This window comes from Dipodomys merriami, unplaced genomic scaffold (genome assembly GCF_024711535.1).
Source record: "Dipodomys merriami isolate MVZ:Mamm:240054 unplaced genomic scaffold, mDipMer1.0.p SCAF_50, whole genome shotgun sequence".
Classification (NCBI taxonomy): Eukaryota; Metazoa; Chordata; class Mammalia; order Rodentia; family Heteromyidae; genus Dipodomys; species Dipodomys merriami.
The window spans coordinates 7,810,731-7,824,202 of NW_027206069.1; the positions used below are offsets into that span (position 1 = coordinate 7,810,731).

The 13,472-nt window shown below is 55.7% G+C and overlaps 1 protein-coding gene across 1 annotated transcript; it reads left to right on the plus strand.

Moving 5' to 3' along the window:
• The first annotated feature begins 1,081 nt into the window (after positions 1-1,081).
• On the plus strand, positions 1,082-7,647 carry LOC138810483 (alpha-1-antiproteinase-like). Its single transcript, XM_069997655.1, has 5 exons — positions 1,082-1,183; positions 3,993-4,627; positions 5,031-5,301; positions 6,467-6,614; positions 7,391-7,647. Exons 2-5 carry the CDS (start codon positions 3,997-3,999, stop codon positions 7,580-7,582), a joined length of 1,242 nt encoding a protein of 413 aa, XP_069853756.1. The 5' UTR covers positions 1,082-1,183; positions 3,993-3,996; the 3' UTR covers positions 7,583-7,647.
• The last annotated feature ends 5,825 nt before the right edge of the window (positions 7,648-13,472 follow it).

Consider the following 13,472-nt stretch of genomic DNA (forward strand, 5'->3'; position numbering starts at 1 on the left):
AGAGAGAGCAAGGAGAATCGCTGAGGCCAGTGTCCCTTTTCCTGCAAGGGGAGTGGGGTGCAGAGTCTCCCACAGAGTCACTGGGGACACCCACACAGAGTGTGCCTAGAGGAAGCACCTCAACCCCACCCACCACCAGGCGCCATCACAAAGGACTGCCTGAGCGCCCTGGGCACCAGGCTCTGGGCGGCCTTGAACTCTGCATCCAGGCCTCCCACAGACCACCAAGGTACCTACTGTCATGGTCCCCGTTTTACAGATGGGGACACGGAGGCACAGAGAGGTCTCAGAAATACCCGAAGTCTCTCCCACAATGAGTAGGTCCCCACCATGGAACTGGACAGCCCCATGATCCCCCTGGCAGAGCTCACCATGGAGGGATTGCCATGCTGGTGAGAGAGAGGAGTGTGAAATGCTCCAGGGTCCACCCCACACCTGCATAGCTGCCCTGGCCATGGGCCAGCCCGGGTCTACACAGGAGAGTCAGGCCCCCATCCAGGGTTTACAAAAGTCCACCATCAGTGAAGTCCCACTGGCTCTGACCTTGGACTGCAAAGCCACCAGCCCTGCCCTGGATGAGGTCTCCATCCCAGGAAACAGTCAGGTGGCCAATGCATCTCACTGGGCTTCCCAGAGGCAGAAACAGGCCAGGACAGGGGACATGGCACCTCATCCTGCTCAGAGCTGCTGGATGGCAGCGTGGACAGCGCCTGGACCGACCCAATCAAAGCCCCTCCCCCACACAGGGGGCCCTGTACTCAAGTTCTGTGTATGTCCTGACCAGCACATTGTGAATATGGGACCTCAGCCAAAAACACAGGGGGAACGGGTCACACAGGCAAAGCCATATCATTTCCCGGAGGCCATCTAACTAGTGCCACCCACTCCACCTTGGGCCCAGGAAGATATGGACATTGGCCAGGGTGTCACAACTCCCCATGGCTGTGGGGCCCAGGGCCAGGCACTGTCCATGGGATGACAGCAGTGTGGGCGGGCACGAGGCTCAGCACTTAGCCAATGGACTTAGTCCATAAGTCTGTTTGCTCTTCTGCTACTTGGGGTGACCTGGGTTAATATTCACTAGCAGCCTCCCCAGACCCCTCTCCATCCCCTGCTTAAATACAGCTGAGGACAGGGCTGTGTTCCTCAGCATCTGTCTCTGACACCCCTGGCACAGTGAGCCGTAAGTATGCCCGCCCTCGGGGAGAGCTCAATGGGCCCCCGGGTCCCAGCAGGCAGCAGACCTGGGCCCCAGGGAGGCAGATGGGATAGGGCTGGCTGCAGCCAGGCGAGGTGGTCATGGTAACGCAGGCCCTGTGGTCCTGCCCTCTTCCCAGACCTCCCAGTTCCTGGGCAGTCTCCTGGTGAGGCATAGGCTTGGCAGGAGATGCCCTGTCCCCAGGCCAGGGAAGCCAAGACTGGGCCACAGCAGTGCCTGGGTTTAAAGGTGCCTCTTGCTACTGACACCACTTCTGGGATGCAGGGAGGTGGGAGGGCGGGGGTTGCTCTGTGTACAGATAGGGTAAGGCCAGAGGGGACGCCAGGGGCCCAGGCTCATCCCTATCTCATGAGGAAGACCCCCATGGGGCCTCTGCCTGCAGGCCTCCATGGCTCCCAGGTGCCTGGCCTGTCATGTTTACCACAGCGGCCCTGTCATTCTTCCTGCAACCAGGTCACCCCCAAGCCTTGCTGTCCACGTCTTCTGACTCCACCTTAGCGTACAGAGAAGGTGGAGTGCTAGGTTCTAGAATTTAATTTCTAGGATAAAGTCCTAGCTCTACGCCACTTGGCTCTGTCGTGAGTTACTAAACCTGCTTGGCCTCAGTGTTTCCTCCTAGAAGACTGTATGATGAGAGCTTGGATGTCCCGGGGTGAGCGCTGAGGGAGGACTGGATGGAGGCACACAGGGCACTCGGGGTGGTGGCAGCGCTGGTGCTCCACATGAGCTTCGCCTGGGGTCAGGAGGCAGACAGGAAATGTTCTTGTGTGGGGAATGTTTCGGGCTCAGGGGTGGTCCACTGCTCAGCAGGAGCTGGTTTATGCCAAGGGGAACGGTGTAGGTATCCAGGAAGCAATTGGCTGGGTCTCGGGTGAGCGTTCACGCCAGGGGTAGAGGCCTCCGCACGTGTCTGTGCCCGCCTGGTCAGGGTCTTGTTTGTGCTGCTGCTCTTCCTTCAGAGGTTCTCCTCCCACAGTGGAGTCAGAGGCTCAGGGAGGCTCTGCCCAGGGGCCAGCAGTGAGAGGCAGGGCGGGCCCACACCAGCGCTTGTTCAGTGCCTGGATGCAAATGATCTCGCTGTGGCCTGGTTTCAGCAGCAGGGCTCAATCCTGCCGCCTGGTCTGTGGTCAAGGGCAGGACAGACAAAGCTTTGTCCTGCTTTGTCTCTGGCCCTCTGGGTAGATGTGACCAGACCTGACCCTCTCTGGGTCACAGACCCTTCACTGAGAATAGAGGGCAGCAGAGAGGATGGGACAGGACGTGGTTAGGTGGGTGGAGGTGCAGTCACCCTTTCTCCTCCTCCCCCAGCCCAGAAGCTCCAGCAGGGGCTCCACAGCTCAGTTCTTTAAAGATTCTGCTCAGGAAACTGAGATAACCCAACTTTGTTCATAAGGACCTGTATGATTTAGGCCTCTCTGAGCTCTGAATCACATAGCTAAGGACAGGGATGACCAAGGACAGTGCTAGCTCAGAGCAGTGGTCTGGTCCAGGTTTGAAGCCAGGGTAACTCAAGGGGTCTTTTCCCCATCTGGGGTATTTGACCTCCCCATGGTCACTAGGCCTGTGAAGGGAGGAACTTTCCAGAGAGCTGTGCCACAGTGCAGACAGAAATCTAAAAGAGGTGGAAAAACACAGAACTAAATTTATCACCATCTCCACTGGCTAGTTTAAGAGAAATGCCAAAATGTCAAGATGTATTATGCAATATGTGGTTCAGCTCTTTGGGGGTTATTTAGAGACTTGAAGGCCAGCAAAAAACAACAGCAGAGTTCTGGGAAGAAAGCAGCTCTGTGCCAGGACCATGTGTAGTATTTAGTATTAGGACCAAGATGGGAATTTTAGTTGTGTGAAAATAGTAAATGGTAGGCTACAGGCACTCTTCCCTCTGTTTGTCCATCTGGAAAGAGAGCAGGTTATAGCCAGGCAGAGGTGGCTCACGCCTCTAAACTGGGACCCTGAGGATCCCGACTTAAAGCTATTCCAGGCAGGAAAATCCCAGACACTTTTATCTCCAGTTAACCACCAAAAAATTCTAGAAGTGGAGCTATGGTTCAAGTGGTAAGAGCAAAAACCAAAGCAACAAAAAACAAAAACAAAAACTAAGTGATAGCATCCAGGCCTTGAGTTTAAGCACCAGTACCAATACAAAACAGTGTGTGTGTGTGGAGGAGGGAGGAGAGACAGAGAGACAGAGAGAGCGCACAGGTCATATAAATGTGGGTGCACTGGGTTCAGGATGTTTGAAGCAGAGGGAGTTTGTGGGAAAAAACTGACTGTGCTCCTAGGTGTGACCTTGACTGTGACCTTCCCAAGGCAGAGTTTGCTCTCAAAGGCTCAGCCAAAGACCATGCCACTCCTTCATGCGTCATCCCAATCTTGAGATACACTTCCTTCACCTGACTGCCCCTGCTGGTGGGTGTTCACCCCATGCCAGCTCCTGAGACCATCCATGGCAGGGCTCCTGTGAAGACCTAGCTAAGTCCTAGCCAGTCTGCTGTGCAGGCAGAAGGAGGACCAAGGAGTTTCCAGGACTGGTCCTGGCTCTGCTTCCTCCTATGTAAGCACAGGACAGGGGCTGAGACAAGCAGAGAGCTTCAGTGTGACAAAGGAACAGGGCTGGGCAGCAGGCACTATTGTACCTCATCTATAGCTTGACTCATTTTTGTTCGGTGGCAAAAACACAGCACAGGGCTTTGATGCTCATGCATGGTGAGGAACCGATGGGATGATTGTGGCCCTGCCTTGGGGCTGTGTCCCTTTCTCTGTCCTGCAGGACAATGCCGTCCTCTTTCTCCTGGGGCTTCCTGTTGCTGGCCAGCCTGTGCTGCTTATTTCCCGGCCACTTGGCTGAAAATGTTCAGGAGACTGCTGCTTCCCAGCAGGAGCTGAAACACCCAGCCTTTCACAGGATCACCCCAAATCTGGCTGACTTCGCCTTCAGCCTTTACCGGGAACTGGCTAAGCAATCCAATACCACCAATATCTTCTTCTCTCCTGTGAACATTGCCGCCGCCTTTGCCATGCTCTCCCTGGGCACCAAGGGTCCCACCCACTCAGAGATCCTGGAGGGCCTGGGCTTCAACATCACAGAGATGCCAGAGGCAGACATCCACGCAGGCTTCCAGAGCCTCCTCCACACCCTCAACAAGCCCAGCAACGAGCTCAAGCTGACCACAGGCAGTGGCTTGTTTATCCATGAGAGCCTGAAACTCCTGGGGCCATTTTCGATGGATGTCAAGAACCTGTACCAGTCAGAGGCCTTCACCGTTGACTTCACTGACCCCGAAGAAGCCAAGAAGCAGATCAACAAATACGTAGAGAAGGGCACACAGGGGAAAATTGTGGATCTGGTGAAAGACCTGGACAAAGACACCGTGCTCGCCCTGGTGAATTACATTCTCTTTAAAGGTAAGGCTGCACAGCCAGCCCAGCTGGTTCCCATGGACACATACCAGTCAGTGCCCCAAAGGGTTAATTGGGAGGCAGATTCACAGAGGAGAGGAGCCTCAGTGAGCAGGTGCCAAAATATGACTGATAATCCAAACTCTCTTTGTGATGCTCCTCTTAATAATCATATATGCAAATGCAGGTGTCCCCTGATCAGTCAGGAGGGCGGCCTCCCATGTGACACAGAAATTCCCTATCTCCTCTCATCACTGAGTCCCCGGGGTGGCCAGGACAGCTGAGCCCAGACAGATCTCCTGTGCTTGACACAGCTGAGCTCCAAGTCTCACCACAGACACCAGAGTCTCCTGGATCCCCTGGCCTCCCTAAACCTAAGCCCAATCACCTGTGTCCCCCTCCAATCCAGGCAAGTGGGACAAACCTTTCAACCCAGAGCAAACCAGCGAGGGGGACTTCCATGTGGATGAGGACACCGTGGTGAAGGTGCCCATGATGCACCGGCTGGGCATGTTCCGAGTCCATTACTACAGCGAGCTGTCCAGCTGGGTCCTACTGATGGACTACCAGGGCAATGCCACCGCCATCTTCTTCCTGCCAGACCAGGGCAAGATGCCACACCTGGAGGCCACACTTACCACATGCATCATTAAACAGTTCCTGTGCAATACTGACATAAGGTGACACCTCAGGCGGGGACTAGCCCAAGAGCCCAAACCTCTGAGCCATGTCACGGCTGACCATCAGGACAGGACAGGAGGGCGGGAGGTGGGGGAGCAGCTCTTAGCCCTAGCCAACTGTGTGACCTTGGCCTGAAAGACACAGAGTGTGCTCAGTTCAGGGAGAAGCAGCAGGGGCTTGGGAAGAGACAGTGCTCAGAGTGGGGAGCCCGCACACTGTTTGGGGACGTCCTCCCCAGAGGACAGACCTTCCCCATCCCCAGTGTCCAGTGCAGGGACAGCACAGCAGAACAGGCCACAGCACCAAGGCCTGTGATGGGTCGAACTCTGGCACAGTGGACAGTGGATTAAGGTGGAGGGTCCAGGATGGCCATGGGAAGGTTTGAATTTAAGGTCCAGAACAGTGAAGGCCAGCATGAGACAGTGATGGACACTCAGGCAGGAAGCTCCATGGCTCTGACCCCAGACCAGTGGTTTATCCACTTCTAGGTGTCCATCACCCTAGAGCCTGGCCCTCGGGTCAGGACACACTGGGGCATCAGCAGTGAGCAGGGCCTGCTACACAGAAGAGTGGTGAACGCTGTGAGACACAGAAACACAGCAGACACAAGGCAAGGCCGACCGTGAGCAGAGGGGTCACCACTCCACTCCAGCTGACTCCTCTTAAGACCCAGAACCAGGCTGTGCACAGACCACAAGGTCAGGCCAAGGCCAGAACCAGTTGCAGAGCCTGAGGGCCAGACACTAACAGAGGCCCAGCCTTCAGCATCAGGGGACATTTTCTCTCCTTGAAGAGAGGTGGACAGCACTCTGCTGCTTGTGCACAGATGAAGTCCAGGTGTGTCCCTTGCAGAGGTCAGATGACCAACCACACAGGACAGGATGTCTCTGAGTCCAGGAGCTCACTCTGCATCTGCCTGCAGAGCGTCTGGAAGAGGCAATTCAGCCTCTTCCAGGACATGGGGAATCCACTGATATTAAACTCCACTGTCACTGGGCATAGAAGAAACAAGAGTGTAACACACTAAGGAGCGTCTATCCTGCTGTGGGTGGAGCATGGGCAAGGTGGATGGAAAAGCCAGAAAAGAAGCCAGCCTCCCATGGCATTTCTGGCACATTGGGAAAGATGCTGAAATCGTTATTTGTGATCTTTCCCTCATGGCAGCTCTGCAGATATATACTTCCCCAAACTGTCCATCTCTGGAACCTACGACCTGGAGCCAGTCCTGAGAGCACTGGGCATCACCACGGTCTTCAGCAACAATGCTGACCTTTCCAAGGTCACCGAGGATGCCCCACTGAAGGTCTCCAAGGTGAGGTCACCCAATGAGGGCATTTTCCCAGGTGGCTTCTGGGTGTTAAGTGGATCTTGGGCTTCATAGCTGGGGCATGGGGCTGAGGAAGGGGCCACATCACCACTAAGGTCCAGGCTGAGCTCTGAGGGCTCGTGAGAGGGCGGGTGCAGGAGACAGTGGGGAAGGCGGCCTCCCATTTGGCTTATGTGCTGGGAAACTGCTCAGAGGTGTCTCTCAGACCCTCACTCTCTACTTCACCCAGAACCCAGGAGTCCTTGGGGCTCATTTCTCCACTCAGTTTAGAATTACTGACCTCAGAGAATGTTCTAGAGTTTTCCACAGGCACCATCTAGAAGGGCTGTTTCACTACCAAATCTAAATTAGGAACATCAGTTCCTCCCAAAGCCTTTTGTTCACGAAAGAGAAAATACTGAAAAACATGAGTGCAGCACGTCTGCACACGGTGGGAACAGGGTCCTGTGAAGGTCACCTTCAGACCTGTCCAACGAGCTCCCAGCATTCAATGAGGGGGAGCCATGTGCAGGAGACATGGAGTGCAGGGCGTCTCCACTCTGAGCTCTGGGTGGGAGAGACGAAGGAAGCAGCCAGGTGAAGCTAGGGTTGGACAGACAGAGGCCTGTGTGGCCAGTGGTGAGGGTGGGTGGGCAGCAGGACTTTCCTGCTGAGACGCTCTAGGGAGGCCGTCCCTGGAGCTGTCTGCAGCGTGGGTCTGGACTGGGTGGTGTGCGAGGTGTGAGACACAGGTCAGAACCCATGTCCACATCTCTCCTTAGGCTGTGCACAAGGCTGTGCTGACCCTGGACGAGAAAGGAACCGAGGCTGCAGGGGCCACCGTTTTGGAAGCCATTCCCATGTCTCTTCCCCCTGAGGTGGTATTTAACCGCCCATTCCTTGCCCTATTCATTGATATCGAGACTGAGATTCCCCTCTTTGTGGGCAAAGTGGTGAACCCCACACAGCAGTGACTTCTCTGGGCAGGTCCCTTCCTTGATGGCATTAAACACAGGCCAAGCTGGCCCATTCAGCGTAACCTTCGCATCTGTCTCCATGTGGTCTCTGTGACGTCCTTAGCACCCAGGAGCATGTGTGGACTCCAGGTCCCAGTGTCCCTCACTGTCCTTCACATTCACGAGTCCCTGGGCTGGGCAGGCAGGACTGGCACAGGACCCTGGTAGGGACCTCAGTCCATGGCCCTGAATCCATCTGAACCCTAGAACTGCATTTGGTCTGGGAATTCTGGGGTCCTATGGCTCAGACACCAGCATTAGGCCCAGGATCTACCACGTCCCAAGTCCCTGTGGGAGTGCTCCCCACACCCACTCCCTCCCCACAGCCACTCCCGCAGAGATGGCTGTGCCCACCCAATGCTGCCTTCTCTGTTCCCGGAGCCTCCAGCCCAGCCTTGGTATCCATGCTCTTGTCTAGCCCTGGCATCATCGGCTGCCTCTCCTGCCCCTGAATTGGAGAGGACCCCATCCTCTTTCCTCCCCTTGTCAGCTCAGTCCTGGCCTGGACTCCACATCTGCCTGAGACTCACTGAGCATAGCCCAGGGAGGTCGAGTGGAGCTTTCCTGCATGGGCAGCTGTGGACACCCAGCTCTGTCCTTGTGATCCAGCCAATGCCTCCCCTCTCCCACTGAGCAGGAAGATGCAATCTCAGCCTCTGTCTCCTCCTCAAACTCTACCACCAACTCAAGGCCACTTCCAATGTGTCTCTTTCTCTTCCCTGGTGTTGGGAACTGGGCAGTGCCCTAGATGCTTCTAGAAGGTCAGTCCCAAGGGCTCCTGGGCTATAGGAGAGGAAGGCCAGCAGCTGAGGCCCTGCCCTGGGCAGAGCCACCCTGGGCTGCCCATGGCCCCCCTCATGGTCTTCAGGACAACCCAGGTTTTCTGTCATGCAGGAGGCTGTGCTGGAGCAGCCCTTGTCATGGGACAGGCAGGGGAGGAGGAGGTCAGCATGTCCACCACACACCCTATGCAGACCCCTGAGGCACACCCAACAAACATCCATCACGTAGCGTGTCTCCACACTCCCTGCAGCAACAGTGCTGCTCCTGCTCCTGCTCAACCTCAGAGGGCACAGGGCATGGGTGCAGGGCTGAGCTTGCTCCTCTGCCTGTGTCCAACAGGGGAGATGAGGAGATAAGTCACTGGTGGGAAGGAGGGAAGACTAAAGGGCATGAGAGTCCACCCACTGCTGCACAAAGTCTGACTCCACAGGCTGGACGTTTTCATTTCCCTGCCTGCCCACCCCTCTCCCAGGCAGTGAGCTCTGAGAGAAAGGAGCTCTGGGCAGTGGGCAAAGCTGTGTCTTCCTGAGCTCAGCTCCCTCCTTAACCTGCTTGGGGCAACTTCTGTCCCTCCATGAGAAAGCCAGAGGCCCATGAGGGCTTTCCCACAACCCAAACCCACGCTTGCTACTGAAAGCCAAGGATAGGTTCACCTGAAGCTGCAGGGGAGGTCCCTGTTTGGGGGGCAGGGCGGGGGGAGGATTGGTGCCTTCTTGTGGTGGCACACCAAACTGCAGGCCCTGACCCAGCACTGGCTTTGAGGTGGGGTTGGGGGGGGGGCGCTCCCTCAGGACAGGTTCCTAGACCACCCATCCCACCCCTGTCCAGGGTTCTGAATCAGAAGAATGACCAGGAAATCCTGTGATTCTCCCCTCCCCAAAACCTCTCTTCTGGAGACTCCAGGGCCATACTTGTAAGAAGACTGGTTTCTCACAAAAAGCAGGTGAATCCTTCTTGTCCCAGCACCTCTGAGACCTCATGGGGCCTGCTGTGCTGTGCGTATCAGGGTAGCACAGGCCGGAGCAGCTCAGAGATGGGCCTGGTAGCATCATGGGGACGGCAGCCCATCATGCAGCAGCCGGGCCTGGCACGCCGACCCTGGGAGGGCCGAGGCCAGCGTTGGGTGCCCGCTGCCTGAGGCAGCCTGGACTGCTGCACACCACCCTGCCCCTGCTTCACCCACCCTGCTGCGCTCCTGCTGTGTTCAGAGCGCACGCTGCCCCTGGAGCAGAGCCTCGGGTCTCCTCACCCACCGTCACTGCCAACTTCTGCTGGGCGCCTTCTCGGGGCCAGGCTGTCCTCAGACGGGGCGGAGGGGCTGGCAGTGACAGCACTCCTCATCCCCTGGGACCCACGGTGATGGCGGGGACGCCCTCCACATCACACAGCTTCTCACTGCTGAAGTGCAGAGACTCCATCCTCTCTCGGTACTTGGCTCTTGTCTACAAGAAAAACGAGCTTTGGAGCCCAAATAGCACCGAGTGCAGCTTCCAGTGTGGCGGGAACAGTGGCAGACACATGCTCACCAACTGTGACCCTCACAGAGGCAGGCAGTGTGGATAAAACCACAGCCTCCCCCAGCAGCCTGTGAGGTTGGCTGGATGGCCACGAGGATCCCGCCCTCTGCCCTCCTCGCTTCCTGATGGCCCTGTCCCGCTGGTCCCACTGGCTTCAAACACTGCAGAGAACAGCCAGACCCATAAGTGACAGCACTCGGCACACTGGCACCTGACTAGATTTGGGGCTTATTTCTAGAGCAGTGAATCTCTAGGGATGTAGGAAATGATGCCCCCACACTCTTCACATGTCCCCAAGACATGAGCTCGAGAGACAGTCAGTGCTGTGCAGTTCCCTGGTCTTGGCGACACAGGCCAGGAGCTGGCCCTGGCTCACTGATAGAGCCACCATTGCTGGGCTCGCGTGTGTCCAGAGTCCCTCATCTGAAGCACCTCAGTCTTTAACAACAGTAACTACCAACTTTGCTCTCATATCTATTCATACCTGGAATCCTTCAAAGCATGAAGAACTTCTGGAACAAGGATTACCCTGCGCCCTGAGGCCGCCCTTAGAAGTTCCATCTGCTCAACAAGACACAGAAGCACACAGACACGAGGCCAAACTGTGCAGAACTGTCACCACCAGGTGGTTCTAGACCCACCCCCAGCCTGGTACCTGCACCAGGGGCCAAGCAGCTGAGATGGGCCGGGTCACTGAGCGCAAGGTCGGTCCTTCCCTCTACACAGACTCACCCCACGGCCCCACCTTGACCCCAGAAATCCACAGCTGTGCCCCATCCCGGAGGCCATGCTGGCCTTCATGGAGCAGATGTCCCTGAGTTGTCCTAGCAAAGCTTCCCTGGGGTTGGCTGATCCTGAGGAGAGGATGACGCAGCCTCCTGAGGACTCAGGCAGCCAAATGGGTGTCATGGGAGGTGACCTTCTAAGGGACTTCAGGACAAGGTGCTGCTGGGATGTTTGAGTTCTTGTCACCGAGAGCTTCTTTCTCGTCTTTCCTGAATAACTGGTCAGTCGTTTTGCATCTACCCATGTGGTCCACTTCTGACGTGTGTAGGTCATCTGAGCACGCCAGGCGGCACCAATGTCCTCACAGCCAGGGCCTGTATCAGGGGTCAGAAACAGAGATCCTCAGGCTTTCCAGGCCAGCTTGGCCTGGAAATTATTATACAGCATGCTGCACTTGACTGTAACCACCTTTCCTAATCAAAACGAACAGGATTTGAGATCCCAATGTAAAAGTTTCTAGGGCAGGGACCATGATGGAGATCTGGTCTGTGATCTCAGCAGGTGGCAATTCTTAGAGGCCCCCACAGTGCATTTATCACACTAGGCTCTTGACATGAGCGAATCCGTTCAGCGGCTTTCTGAGGTAGAGATTGAAGGGCCATAGACCTTCCATCCTCCATGCTTCAAGATGGCCTGGCACCACATACTGTTCAGGGAAGAATGGCCAGGCCCTGGGGTCACAGCAGCACATGCACACAGACATCTGGTCAGGTGCGGGTTGGGGGGAGATTCAGGTTCATTTCCTGTTTGCATAGGAATTGAGGGAGGAAGTTGGCCATTCAGTTGACCGTTCATCCCAAGACCTCCAGGTGTCCTCTGTAGGCTCTGCTCAGTGAGTCATTCTCCACTGGGCTCCTGCTGAGCTGTGGACCTTCCCTGGGAGGCTGAGAATTCTATCTCCATAGAGGGGAAACTAAGGCAGCTAGTTGCTCTTGTGCAGGCAGTCACAGAGCCCAGGTTCAGTCCAGACCCAGGCTGAGCTTTAACCAGCCTGCTGGTCATAGCCACAACATAAAGTAAGGGTCCCTAGGCCCCTAGGCACTGGTGCCCCCATCTCCCTCCCATGTTCTCCACAGTCCCATGGCAAAAGTGTGAGAGGTCAGTGCTGCTGTCCAGCCCAAGATCCCCTCAGTGAGTCCTTCTCCATCCACCTCCTGCTGAGCTGTTCAGGTCGGTGCTGAGAGCTGCCGGCCAGGCTCAGCATCCCCACTCCACACAGGGGAATAGAAGCACCCGTATGCTGCTCTTGTGGGCAGAACCAGAAACCAAGCATGTGGGGCTTGGCTGGCCTGCTATTCCAGACAGAGCCTGGAAGAAGAGCCTTGCCCTACACTCCCAGCACACAGTAGGTCCTCAGGGTGAGCACTGAGTAGGGCTGATCTGGTGGGCCTGTTCCTCCTTGTCTTTTCCTCCCAAGCCTGAGCTGTCGCGGGGTCTTCAGTGTGGATCTGATCTCTCCCTGCAGAGGCTGAGGAGCCCCCCCCAGGGCCAGGCCTGCCCCCTCTTCTTTCCCAGCATGGACCCAGCCTCAGGTTCCTTCTATGGGTCTCAGTCCCTTTGGAGGTCAGCCTTAGTGATAGAGCCAGGCCTTGGGCCATGGATCCTTAACCCCTTCCCCATTCACTTAAGGAGAGAAGGGAGCCCTATGAACTCTAGCCTTTAGTACTGTTCCCTAGAATTTTAGAGCTCTGTCTATGGGAGTTCCCTCTGCTTGCCCCAGCCACCTACCCTTGAGAACTTGGATCCCTGGTCTCCTGCTAGGACCTCCAGGCCTGCCAGGGAGAGGTGTGTTCATTAACTCCTCACATAACCCTGCTGCCCTCCTGTGCCCTCCTCCCTCCTGCTTATCTGGGTTCAGGCCCTAGACGCCCTTTCAGTCCCTTGCTGTCCAAAAGGCAACAAGTCTGCAAACCTCCCCTGCAAGCTGACCTCTCAGGTCATACCAGTGGGTGGGAGGGAGTGAGGGGGGACACATTTTGACCTGGGGGCGGGGATTTTGATGTGCACGTTTATTGCCTTCAATTCTATAACATCTTCCTTAAAAAAAATAAGGCTTAGAGAACATTAAATATTTACTGTGAATCATAAGGTGTCACACAGCCCAGGTTAGAAACCCAGTCTCTGTCCCTCTCTTTGTACCCCCCACAGCCATTTTTTGCAGTTTCTCCCTTCAAGGCTGGGCTTGCATGGATTATTTGAGCTGCCTAGAGACCTCAGACCATGTGCCGAGGGACATAGATCCCTGCTGTCTTCAGTGCCCCTGCTCCAGCCTCAGCTAGCTCCCACCCAGCCTTAGAGGAAACATTATCACAAGGAGCACCTAGCAGCAACACAGAACAGAGACCTGCCCGGCCCCAGCCCCGCTGCCTCTGCTAGCCAGGCTGCCTTGAGCCAGCCACTGAACCATGCTGAACCTCATTTTTTTGTTCCATCCTGTAAAACAGCGGTTGAGACACCTTGAGACCAAAGTTGAGGGCTATAAATATGGCAGACATCCTGGCTGTCTGATAGTTGCTGCTGCTGCTGCTCTTCTTCTTTTTCTTCTTCTTCTTTTTCTTCTTCTTCTTCGTCTTCTTCGTCTTCTGCTTCTTCTGCTTCTTCTGCTTCTGCTTCTTCTGCTTCTGCTTCTTCTGCTTCTGCTTCTTCTGCTTCTTCTGCTTCTGCTTCTTCTTTGTTTTTTGTTTGTTTGGTTGGTTGGTTTTTGTTTTTGTTTTTATTTGGTCATGGGCCTGAACTCTAGGCCTGGACTCTGTCCCTCAGCT